The sequence below is a fragment of the Anser cygnoides genome, chromosome 22, assembly GCF_040182565.1.
Source record: "Anser cygnoides isolate HZ-2024a breed goose chromosome 22, Taihu_goose_T2T_genome, whole genome shotgun sequence".
NCBI classification, from domain to species: domain Eukaryota; kingdom Metazoa; phylum Chordata; class Aves; order Anseriformes; family Anatidae; genus Anser; species Anser cygnoides.
The window spans coordinates 8617646-8630426 of NC_089894.1; the positions used below are offsets into that span (position 1 = coordinate 8617646).

A 12781-nucleotide genomic window follows, 5' to 3' on the forward strand; every position below is an offset into this window, starting at 1 on the left:
ATGTCTGTCCTCGCTGCGTGGGTGGAGGGAGCCAAGCTAATTGTAGAGAGATGGCTTCAGGGAAGGGAGCTGCTGATTGCACCTCGCCTGCTGTGGGGCTGCTAAGCCAAGGGGGCCTGACCCCGCCGGGGGCAGCTCAGCCCTGAGGAGAGGGGCGAGAGGGTCTCTGAGCCAGCAAAGGGGGAGCTGTGGGGTGGTGGCAGGGGACAGATGGGGGGAAGGGGCTCCACCATGCCTCTGGGGTGAGTTCTGTGGTGCTGGGCCCGGCTGGGGGGCTCTGCACCCACACAGGGGACAGGGCTCCTTGGGGAGGGGGAGGGAGGGCTGGAAACCCGTCGCATGCAGCCGAAATGTCAGGAGAAGTTCATTGCAAAGGCTGCAGCTGCCGGCGCGCTGGAGCGCTGCTGCCATTGGCTGCCCTCCCTCATCCATATTCATGGGCATTCATGAGCGTGCGGCTCCAAATGGCGCAGCTGTGAGGCCAGCTGTGGCCACCGACCCTCTCCTGCACCCACGCGTGCCCTCACCCACGCACGGCCCTCGCCTGCGCGCAGCATCCTGCAGGCGCGGCTCCCTTGGCCACGGCCGTATCCTGCCCTGGCTCCCTGCAGCCCTTGAACACGATTTGAAGCAGGAGCTCAGCCTGGCACCGCTGCCCTGCTCGGGGCACCCTTCGCTTGTGCTTTGCCAGGAGCCGGCCCCGGGGCTTCCCTCTGAGGGGGATCGGGGCTGGGGCAGCCGCTGGAGCCAGGGCTCGGTCCTGGCGCCGGGCTGGGGCCTCCTTGCAGGGCCGCAGGGTGCCCATTCTTCCCCCCGGGGACGCAGCTGCTGCCCCAGAGCTGGCTGCGTTTCAGAGCCAGGCGGAAATTATTTTTAGCGGTGTTGATCAGCTTTGCAAAGCTGTCGGGAAAACAGTGACTCAGAGGCAGGGCGGGCCGTGCGGGGGGAGCAGCCCCGGTCGCGCTCGCAGGGAGCTGAGCAGCGCTGCCCCCCCCGCCAGGGCCGCTGGGAGCCCTGGGGGCAGGCGGGGGGGTCCCAGCCTGGCAGGAGCACGCAGGGCTCCTTCTCCGCAGAGCCCGGGGGCCGGGCCCCTCTGCCATGCTCGAGGCTGGCTCAGCCCCCAGCCTGACGTGGGGCGGGTGCCGCTGCCCACGGGCGGCCTGCCAGGGTAAGGGCTGCACCGGGCATGGAGCCGCAGCCCTGGCACCGGTACGGGGCAGGGGCTGTGGTGGGCGCGTGGCACCCATCAAGGTAACCGGCCCTGCCCGGCACAGGGGAGGGCAGCCCCCTCCCCGTGCCCCCGCCCTGGTTTGTCCCTCCCGCCTCGCTGCCCCAGGAACAGCCTTGCTGCCTGGAAGCAGGCCAGGCTCTCGCATCCTCGGCGTGTTCCCCCCCCCCCCCAGGAGGGCTGGCTCTCAAGTCTGTGCAAACAAACCACAGCACGTGCCCCCCCCCCCCCAGCCCCAGCCACGACGAGCCACAGACTCCGGCTGTGCCCCAGGGTTGGGCTCTGGGAGCAGCCCCAAGCACCCTGCGCCCTCCCTGCCCTGCGCCCTCTCCCCAGGCATCCCGGGTGTGTGGCGGAGCCAGGGCAGGATCAGGCCTCTGCAGCTGCTGGTGCAGAGCAGGGTGGACACCACGCTGCAGCAAAAGGAGCGAGCCGGGGCCTGTCTCCAGCTCCGCAGCTCCCCAGGGAAGGGCTCTGCAGCCCTGGCTCCGGGCGGCAGGAAGGCGAGGGAAGGCGCTGCTTTGCTGCGTGGGTGCCTCCTGGCCCTGGGGTGGGTGGAAGGCAGCCCTTGCCCCCAGCGCCCCGCCCTGGAGCCCCCCATCCAGGAGGCCGTGCTGCCTTTCCCAGCCGAGCCGAGCTCCGGGAGTCCCAAATCTGCCCTTGACAGCCAAGACCTGCCCGGCCAGGAGGTGCCTCTGCCGCTGCGAGCGAGGCCCCGCACAGCAGCCCGCCGAGGAAACGGGTCCCAGGCTGTGTCCATCCCTGGCCCTGCAGCCTCACGCATGATGGGGGGGGGGGGGTCTCACAGGCGCCCCCCCGGCCGTGCCTGGCTTCCAAACCTCTGCTCTGGGGCAGCTGACGCCCCCCCCCCACCTGGGCACCAACGCGCCCCGGCTGCGTGCGGCTGCGCCCGGGGGCTTTGGGCACCTCCCCGGGAAGGCTGCCGAGCGCAGGGGCTTACCACCACCTAGCGGCCCTGCTGCCAAGTGCGGGCCGAGGGGGACGCGCCTGGGCCGGGGGCTCCGCTGCTGCTGCTCCGAGCTGGGGCTGGGGGCCAGGGGCTGCCTCAGCGCCGCCCGCACCCAGCTCTGCCCCCGGACCGGTGACAAAGTTGAATCAGGGCCAGAGCAGCCAAGCACGGGGAGGAAAATGGCTTTATTGGGGGCCGCCAGCCCCCCCCCACCCCGGAGGAGAGCTCGACCCCATCCCCGTGGGTCTGGGCGGAGGAGGCTGGCGGTGCCCTGGGGCTGCAGCGGGTGCCGAGGGCAGAGCAGGGCTCCAGGAGCCCGCGAGGGGCCGGGTGACGGACGCCGGGATCTTCGTGCAGCAGGTTCTTGTAGGAGGGGGAGCCTGGGGCTGGGGTCAGTCTGCCCAGTATCTCAGCGTGGCCGGGGGGAGAGACAAGCACCTGGATGTGGGGAGGGGGAGAGACACGGTGACGGTGGGGAAGAGGACGCCGACACACAGCCCGGCCCCGCAGCCTCGCATGCAGCAGTGACCCGCGGCCCACCGGGCGAATGTGGAGGTCTCCCGGCCCCGGGGAGGTGCCAGGACTGCTGCCAGCTCCCCGCAGACCCCTCTGCTGCCCCAGCCCTGCTCCTGACTTGGTTTCCCCAGCTGCCAAATGCCTCCGGGCTGGGCGGTGTCTGGGAGAAGGGCCCAGCCCCGTGTCAGCGCTGGCTGCAGCTGCTCACGTACAGCTCGCAGGGTCCAACGGAGGCGGCTGCGGTGGTTTCACCACAACTTTCTGCCACGGAGCTTGAAGGACACGAACTCCGGGGAGGGACGCTTTGCACAGAGCCCCAGGGGAGTGTGAAACGGGTGAACGCCTGAGGCTCCGTGTGTCAGCGTGCCCCTGACACCCCCAGCCCTGCAGGGGTGTCCCCGTTCGCTGCTGCGCTGGGCACGGTGGTGACTTCCCTGAACTGTGCCCGTGTTTCCTCGCCTCACTGCCTCTCACATAAAGCAGAGACCAGAAGATGGAGCCAGACAGTCCTGGAGGCTTGGGCAGAACAGAGCCGCCTCCCAGCACCCACCTCCGTGCCCTTCCTTGCAGGTGCACCCCGGGGTGCCGCCTCTCACCTGGGTGCCACGGTCCTCATCACTCCTCCAGGTCGTAGGCAGCCACCAGGTAATCCTTCGGGACAATCCCAACGGTGTTGTTGAGCTCTCCGACCCACCAGCCGTACATGTTGTACTCCTGGGGGGAGACAGCAGAAGGGGGGGGGGATCAGGGGGGCAGCAGGCATGGCCCCGCTCCCTTACTTCGGTGGCTGGATTTACAGAGAGCAGCCCACGCCAAGAAAATCCCCCAGACCCACCTCTCCCCTGTAAATCCTGCGGGGTTGCACCTTTGCTGTCCTTCCTCAACCCTATCCTTCCTCCCCCCTCTGCGTCCCAGGCCCTTGCTCCCGCAAGCCCCCAGGATGCTGATGGAAAACACGGCGTGGGGAGGGACAGGGGCTACCTCCCCTGCTCCCTCACATCCCCTGCGCCTTGCCATCTTCTCCAGACAAGCAGGAAAAATCCTGCTGCAAAACCAGAAGGAAAAAATTGTCTCTTTCTGCAGCCTGGAACCTGGGCGAGCTCCCCAGGACCCGGGGGTTGAGCAGCCCCGGGCTGGAGCCGCACCCCGGGCGTGAGGAGGAGCCCCCAGCCCCCGCTCCGCCACAGCCCAAACACTATGAGGTATTTTAAAATAATTTCTGCTTTGATGAATTGCCGGGTAGTCCGCGATCGCTCATAATCAAAGGGAGGAAAATGCAAATGAGAGCCAGCCGAGAACTCGCGGCACCAAGCGTTTATTTCACTGCACAGTGCCAAAAAGAATTAAAACAACATTAAACTCCCAGCAATAATGTTTAAGTCCTCGTTTCCAAGTGCCAAATTGCACCACTCTGGATCATACAGATGTTCGTTAATTATGCTAATTTTTATTAAACTATTAAAACGAGGAGTGCACTGGCACAGCAAGGCAGAGCCCAGTGCAGGGTGAACTCTGCTCTCGTCTGGAGGTGCTAATTTACATCTCGCTAACGTGCTGCTGCCTGCTACCGGGGCTGCTGCGTGCCTGGGTTTTGGAGGGGGAGAGGAGAAGGAGGGAGCTCGAGGATGGTTTTGCTGGAATCTACCTAATTACACGCTAATGGGGCCTCTGCGCTCAGTACCTGCACGGACCGGGTTGGGGGGGGAAGTAATTTAGCTGAGACTTTACAGAAGGGATTGGAAACCACTAATCGGGGAGGTAATCGTTCCAGCGGGGCTGGTGGGCGCTGCGCGTGCAGCACGGCGCCGCGGGGGGGGAGCGGGGCCCTCTGCGTGGTGCGGGCCCGGCAGGGTGCTGGGGGCAGCACCCACAGGCGCTGGGCGCCGCGCCAGGGGCCTCAGGGGTCCCCGGCACCCAGCCAGGCCGCGGCACGCGGCGCCGGGCAGCGGCCAGGAGGAAGAGCAGAGCCTCGCGCCGCGGCAGGGCCGTGCCGGCCGCTTGGGAGCCCGGCGCCCCTCACAGCCGGAGGGGAGCTGGGTGCGGGGTCACCCCCCAGCGCTGACCCACCTCCACAGTGCCCAGGCTGCCCGTTTCCTACTGAGACACCAGCTCAGCCATCCTGCACACGTCATGGTGCCGAGGTTCAGCCCTAAACCCAGGGACTGGCACCAAAACCCTCCCCCCGTACAAGCTCTGGACACCAAACCTCTCTGCCCTGGTCTCGACACGCAGCTCCTCTCATCTCACTCCTGCTGCAACTCTCAGATTTACTCCCAGAACGAAGAAAAACCCTCAAAGCACTTTCTGCATTTAATTCCCGAGATCCCCGGTGCCAATCGAACCCGAAAGCAGACGCTCGTTCAGATAATCGCCAACAATCGGGGCTTTTATGGCGGGCTGGTGCACGGGGCTGTAAAAGGATTTATGCTGCTAAGCTCCATCAACAAGGGAAAAGGAGAAGGGGGGGTGGGGGTGGGGGAAGAAACAAGACTATAACCACAAAACAAAAAAAAACAGCAAAAACCCAGCCCCAAACCAGCCACCACCTAACCAGAAGGAACAGCAAACCCATGAACAAACCCAGCCCGGGGACATCTCCCGGCCCCAGGCAGCCCTGAGCGGATTCCCCGGGGGCAGGGGGCGGGGGCGCCTCGCAGCAGCCTGGGCAGCGCTCGCAGACCCCGCTGGATGATGGCTGCGCTTTAATTTCTGGCTTTTCCTGCCGCTTTGTGTTCGTGCTGTCTCGTGTGCTGCAGGCTGGCCACGTCCCTGCTCCGCACCCTGCTGCCACAGAGGGTCAGAGCTGCTGACGTCCCAACCCCAACCCCGCTCCCGTCTGGCCGCTGCCACTCGGTTTGTCTCCGTGCCTCGTGCTGAGGCTCCTTTGACACCATCTGGGAGAGCCAACACTTCGGAGGAGGGGGCAAGTCGTGACCCTGAATGGCTCAGCTGCAGGTTCCCTGTGTCCCCACGGCCCAAGCAGCGACAAGAACGTGGCCAACCACCCCCCGCCCCCCCCCCCAGCCTCGTGTAGATGGACACCCCGTGGGACCCTAAACCCGCAGCCACATCTCTCCAGCAGCACCTGCCCTGCCCCACCAGGCTCTTCGGCAAACTCAGATCATCCCACTGAACACCCCTTGGGCCGCTCGCCAAGGCAGCGTGGGCTCCCTTCCTCTGCCGAGCGCTGTGGGGACAATATTTACTCCCCACGGGTGCTCCCAAGCCCTTCTTGCCACCGCGCTCCTTTGGCAGCCCTCGTAAACAACCCCTTCGGGCTTCAGGAGCACCATTCATCACCCTGCTTCGCACAGAAGATCAATGACGCTTTGATGGATGCCGAAGGAAAAGCCAATCAGTCAGGGACTTATCGGTTTATGATTGCTCGGCCCCATTATTAGTGCTTGTGTGTCATACATTATTGTTAGGAAAATGGAGGAATCTAATTCATAGCGAGGTACGGCGGGCACGTGAGGGGTCGGCTGACACCGGGGAGTTTTATACCGGGTCAGCTTTACATCTACTCACCTCAAAAAGCAGCTCCGAGCCACAGCGAGCTCTGAAATCAGGGGTCTACCTGTCCGCAGGGACTCAGAGCCCGCGAGGGATGCAGCTGGGAGCGTCCTTCCCTTAGCTGGGCTGGCACCCAGAGGGGCTTTCACCAGGGCAGAGCAGTTCAGGAGATGCTCACCCTTCAGTTCAGACCATGACCTACCGCTACCCCCAGCACATCGGTCTTTTGTAGGGAAAATCCTTTCAAAACCAAATGGTTCCCACCTGCCTCCAATGATTCAGCTCCCAGCTGCTGCGAGGAGCCGAGGACACACGGCGGGGCCGGGCCCTGCTCCCTCCCCTGGCCCACGCGCGGCGCCTGCCCCAGCGCCACGGCGGCGGTGCTGTGCCGCCGGGGCCCTCGTGCCCCAACCCGGGGGGAAGCCAGAGGAGACGGGGGGCTGGGAGCAGCAGCCCTGGGGGGGCGAACAGAGCGGAGCGTGGCGGTACCTGGCTGGGGGAGCTCGGGCAGGGAGAGCTTTGGCAAGGCAAACAGCGGGGTCCCCTTGGGACGAGTCCTCAGGCCTTCGCGGGGAGGCCGGCCTGACTGGCGCAGCGCAGGATTTGGCCCATCGGCCGTTTTCCATTAAAAACAAGCAAGCACCCGGCCAAGCGAGGCAGCACCACGGGCTTAAGATGCCCTGCGATGAGCAAGCCCCAAGCAGCAGCGGCGGTGGCCGGGCAGGTGGGACGCGTGGGGGCAGCCGGCCCCCGGTGGACGCTGTGCCGGGGGGGCGCCGCGCGGGACGCGCACAGATGGCCGCGGCCGGGACCCCGCGCGGCGCGGCGCGGGCAGAAGGAGCGGCTGGAGCCCTGCCAGCCGCCGGGGCAGGAGGGCCGCGAGCGGAGCGGGGCCGCGGGAGGCAGCGCCGAGTTCAGAGACAATAGCGGCGGCAGGAGCCGCGGCGCTGATGGGATTGGGAGATGATGTGAAACTGCCGTATTAATATTTATTCCATAAAGCGCGCGGCTCCCAGCTTTGCGCGGCTCCGCCGCGCTCTGACCGCAGTACCAACCCTCAGGCACCACAAACACAATTTGAAAACAATGTGACGGAAATGTTTAATCTGCTCAGCCCATCTGTGCTGCGTATTTCTCCAGATCTCCCTGAGAGAGGCGCCTTCGAATCTCCACATTGCCTTTAATATTCTCCTAAATCACCTCCCCACTGCACTTCAAGGGCCATTGCTACAATATCACAGGTTCATCGAGAGTGCACGGGAGGAGGGGGGTGCAGGGAGGGGAGGGTGAGGGACGGGGGCGTCGGCTGGGAGATTTTTTATTTTAAAATATTTCCCAGGGATGGTGTTCCTGTGCCCCTCGGACAGGCGAGAGAGAGAGGAGGGAGAAACGAGGGGGGAGAATCAGAGCAAAGTTATTGTGCCATTGCTGGGAGGTGATCAGCGAGGCTGTTTAGAAGCAAACGGGCTGGAATAGAGCAAAAAATCACTTCCAAAGAATCGCTTTTATTAATCTCCTTCCTCAGCCGTCTGCTCGCGCATTCGGCTGCCTCGCTCCTCTCCTGAGTGCCCCCTCCTGCTGCGAGCAGGTGCCCGCGCGAGCCCGGAGGGGGTGCAGCAGCGCGGCTGGGACGGGACGGGGCAGGACGGGGTGGGGTGGCCCATCCCAGTCCCCATCCCAGTCCCCATCCCAGTCCCCATCCCAGTCCCAATCCCAGTCCCAATCCCATTCCCAGTCCCCATCCCAGTCCCCATCCCAGTCCCAGTCCCCATCCCAGTCCCCATCCCAGTCCCAGTCCCCATCCCATCCCCATCCCCATCCCAGTCCCCATCCTATCCCAATCCCATCCCATCCCAGTCCCCATCCCGATCCAATCCCAATCCCACCCCAATCCCACCCCACCCCACCCGGCGCAGCGGTGCCCGCGGCCGCGCGTTGCCATGGCAGCGGCTCCGGCTTCATTTCCTGCGTCCCCCGGGGCGCGCAGCCGGATCCACCTGCTCCTTCCGACCCTCGCGGGGTCATCGTCAGGTCGCCAGAATAAATGAACGCGAGCACTAATGATGTGTTTGCTGGCTGTTTATGCTCTCTGTGTGTCAGGGGCACTCACATTTAGAGAGCTCATTATGGCTGCAATTAGACTGCACCATTGCTAGATATTTAACTCCTTTTTCTTTTAAATTAGCATTTTAATAACGTGCTTTGAGCAGGGGAAACAAAATGACCATTTTTCACGGACAAACTTCCTAGCTGTAGGTGCAACTTTAATGGCAAAGTTGCAAGGGAGGTAAAATAAGCTGAGGCCTGTTCCCCTCTACCTATTCCTTCCCCTCTCCTCCTCCTCCTCCCCGCCACGAGGAGGGGGGATTTTTATTTGCTTTATCGCACACTCCATTTCCTAAATTTGTTCTGCAGCCAATTATTTTCGCCTTTAAAGTCCTGAACACTCACGCCTGGTGAAAATTAGCAGCCATCTGAGTTAAACTCTGCCTGTGACCTGTGAAGAGGGCTCGAAATAACTGCGGCCATGCGTGTGCACGCGCGTGTGCGAGGAGCCGTCCGTTCCCCACTGCCCGAGCTGCGAGGGGTGCCGGGGGCGCGGGGCGGCTACGGGACGGGTTTTATCCCAATCCCTCGCACAGGACCCCCCTGCCCGCTTCCCTCCGAAGGTCGCTGCAGTCAGTCCCCCTGGCAGAGCTCCTGGCGGGGCGAGCGGAGCGGGGCCATGCGCAACCCGTGCCGGGCGGGGGGCCGGGGGCTGGCGGCGGGGCCATGGCCCAGGGAGCGGCACCGGGAGCTCACCAGGTGCTGGCAGAGGGGCCCGCTGTGTTCTCCTGTGCCAAGTGCAAAGCCTGACCCTGGCTGGCACAGAAGTCTCAGCTTCATTCCAGGTCAGCATGCGCGCTGCTGATGGGTAACGCAAGCCCCCGAACCGGCCGTCCCTCCCCAGGAGTGGCAGCGGGGCCCGGGGAGGGGCGCGGGGCCGGGACCCCCAGGGAGGGGTGGGCGCTGCTGCAGGGCCAGCAGGGCCGGGACAGGGGTCACCGGGTGCCCGGTCCCAGGTCCTGCCACAACCGCGCAGGTCAGGAGCTGGAGGCCAGGACCCGGGCCCGGCAGCACCCCCAGGGCTCCAGGCAGCCAAAACCGTGGCAGCGCTCCCACGTCTGCAGAGAGCTCAGCAGGGAAGGGAAAGGACGGAGAGGAGGGAGAGAAACACGCGGCCCTTGCGAGAAGGATGCTTTAAACGTTCTGCAGCCGCTCGGCTGTACTTTAGACACCGCCGCTTCATAAATACAATACGGATAGCACAGACTATAATTTGGTGATAGCTACCCCAGGACATATCTAGATACACTTCTGTTATTTTAATTAAATACTGCATTATGGTTTGTGACAACTTCATCGCTATAGCGTAAATGAATTTGGAATTAAAGTCTTACTTAGGCATTCCACTACTTCTACCCCCTCCCCTCCATCCCTCAGTGTTACAAAGCAAAAGGCTATAAAATCAAGATGTTTGTTCATTTACAGATGGAGCAGCTTGGGAAAAAAAAAAAAAAAGGAGAAAAGGAGAGGCAGCGCGGAAACGAGCACGAAACACTCGTGGCTTGTGAGCATCCTCGGGTGGAGGAGAGCACGTCTCTGGCTGCAACAGGGAGATGCTGAACATTAATTGTGTGCGTTCCCGTTATCTTCCGAACCGGGGTCCTCTGCACAACTGATCCCCCAGCTGTGGGATTCCTGGGCACGGCGCTTTTGTTAGCAGTTAATAGCCCGGTTTTAATTTTTAACTATTGATTTGTGACTGCTCCATAGAGGAAGACGCGCTGGAAGTTTCAGACATTCGGGGTTTGGTCCTGGGGAAGGGCATGGTGCTGCCTTCCTGGGGCACGCGCCGCAGCCTGAGAAAGAGTTATGGCAAAGGAAACTTTTGTTTTATGCCCAGGACCGGGAGTTTCAATTCCATCCATCTATTAACTCGTCTCTAATGAAACTAGACCGTACGTGACATTTTGCAATATAACTGCTTTAAATGTTACCACATCAATTGGTTTAAATGTTACCCGCGCCTCATGAACCGGGAGATGGTTTTATAATTATCTCCGTCTCTCTCTAACGAACAAAGATTTCTACTGTCTGCTGGTATTTTACATTAGCAAAGGAAACAAGGATGCGTACTTGAAACACAGGCGCTCAACAGGCTAAAATATTAAAAAAATACGCAAGGAAGTTGTGACGACGGCCGAGGTGTTGGCTTGTCACATTTTGGCAAATCCGTGCCAATTTGAAGCCGCCACGATCTGTTTTGCCTGGGTGCCAGCTACTGCAGATTAACCACTCTCCAGACAAAAATGACTCTGATCTGTCTCGCTGCACACATGCGTGTGTATGTATACAATATAAAAAATGTAAATCTCTAAACTAACTGCAGCCTGGGAAAGTTACGGCCAGGGAGGGGCGGGTTCACCAACGACACCCCGCTTTAGTATGTCCCGGCTCCGCAACCCCAAGTGAAATTTCCACTTCCATTTACGAAACAACCTGGGAAATCACCAGGCATTTGTTACACTGGAAACAAAAGCGCTTTTTTGCCACCCATTCGAAGCAGGGCACCGCCGCAAATGTCACCCCCGCACCTCCCCGGCAGATTAGCGAGGGGCTCGTTACTAAATCTCTGTCTCATAAAGGCAGAGTTGACTCTGGAGGAGCTGCTGGTTATAATGGTGGCTTTGGAAAATGGAAGCATTGTCACACTTAAAGACACAAATTTCCCCTGTAATATATTCGAATGGAAACCTCTGAATCCAATACTACATGGGCATATCTAATAAATTCACAATATTTCAGCCTCAACAGCCTACAACGGTTAGTTTTAAAGATTTATGTGGTAAAAAATTACTCGGTGATGAATATAGTTTATTCTGCGCAGTATTGGAGGGTATAAGGAATTAAACTACTGTCTTTAGCAGTGAATTTATTATTACCTCTGTCAGAGACGAAGCCTTTAACTGCATTTATTATGAATTTCGGGGCAAAATAAATGCTCGGGGCCGCCCGAAGCCCCCACGCCGCGGTGGGACCGGGTGCCGGCACCAGCAGCGGCCGCGGTGCGCGGGCCGGGGGGGGGCTCCGGGGCGGGGGGGGGCTCCGGCCGGGGGGGGGGCTCCGGGGCGGGGGGGGGGCTCCGGGACTGGGGGGGGGCTCCGGGCCCGGGGGGGCTCCGAGCCTGGGGGGGGGGCTCCGGGCCTGGGGGGGGCTCCGGGCCTGGGGGGGGGGCTCCGGGCCTGGGGGGGGGCTCCGGGGCGGGGGGGGGGCTCCGGGCCTGGGGGGGGGCTCCGGGCCCGGGGGGGCTCCGAGCCCCGCGCTGCGCCCCGGCGGCCCCGGCCCCCTTTTGTCCTCGCCCGCGCCGGGCGTCCCCTCATTTATACAAATTACCTGGGAGGAATGAGGCTGCCAGGGGCTCGTTCTGGGCGATTGGCTCCCGCCGGGGGGGCGCGGGGCCGGCCGCCGCGCGATGGCCTCGCTCCGGTGTGACCGGCGGGTGACCGCTGACTTCCCGCTGACCCCGGCCGCCCGCCCCGTGCCCCCCGCCGCCGGCCTCCCCCCGGCCCCCCCCCCCCCCCCCCCCCCCCCCCCGCCGCCCGCTCCCCGCCGGCCGGGCCGGGCCGTGCCGTGCCGCCGCTAGGTGTCAGCACCCGCCCGCGCTCGGGGCCGGCCGCCGGGCGCCGCCGGGGCCCGCGGGGCGCCGGGGCCGGGCCCGCTGCGAGCGGGAGGCGGCGCTGCGCCCCCGGCCGGTACCGGGCGCGACGCCAGCCCCTCGCCGGGACCGCGGCACCCCCCGTCCGCAGCCTCCCGGCCGGGCCGCGGCGATCCGGGGTTCCCCGCGGGCGGCCCCAGCCCCGGGGCCGCGCCGAGGCCCCGGAGGGGCGTCAGCGGAGCCGCCCCGCTGGGACCGCGAGAGGCGGGTGCCGGCGGCACCCCGCTCCGTGCCGCGGCCGGCCCGCGGCACCCGCAGCCCGGCTGGCCCCACCCGCGGGGCCGCGCTGCGGGCACCCGCTGCCCCGGGGCGCAGAAGCGCTCCCTGCTCGCCCCGGTGCCCCGCGGCAGGGCTATCGGAAGAGCCCTCGACGGCCGCGTGCCCCCGGCTGCCCGCCGAGGCCTCCCGGACGCCGGCACAGGAGCCCGGGCAAGGCGTCGAGGCCAGGGGGACGCGGCAGCGAAGGCTCCGCTGCGAGGAGGGACCTCGGTGACAAACCTGCCCTGTCCCCGGGCTGGGGCGCGCGTCCCCTCCGTCGCAGCCTCTCCCACCCACCCCGCGCCTGCAGCCCCTTCTCCGGCGCTCTGGGCTGCTGCCAGCTACTGATGTCCACTAACCCCCAAATCACTTTTCCCCGCTGTTGATGCTCGAAATGTCAGACAGGACCCGAGCAGCAGCCGGCATGTGTTTCAAACACACCAGATGGATTTTTATATTAGCTACTATTTCATGTTCAGACAGAGCGACCGCACCGCTAAAACTGCAGCCTCGATGCTGCCGAGTTTGCTTCTGTGAG

The 12781-nt window shown here is 63.5% G+C and overlaps 1 protein-coding gene across 6 annotated transcripts in view; it reads right to left on the reverse strand.

The window, feature by feature from the left end:
- Window positions 1–2364: 2364 nt before the first annotated feature.
- SKAP1 (src kinase associated phosphoprotein 1) overlaps window positions 2365–12781 on the reverse strand; it is a 147528-nt gene continuing 137111 nt past the window's right edge. For all 6 annotated transcript variants that reach the window (XM_048050842.2, XM_048050843.2, XM_048050840.2 and 3 more), the window contains 2 exons: window positions 3311–3428; window positions 2365–2636 (listed from right to left, as the gene is read on the reverse strand). In XM_048050842.2, the coding sequence (XP_047906799.1) occupies window positions 3330–3428 (99 nt within the window). In that variant the 3' untranslated portion in view covers window positions 2365–2636; window positions 3311–3329. The remainder of the gene's footprint in view (window positions 2637–3310; window positions 3429–12781) is intronic.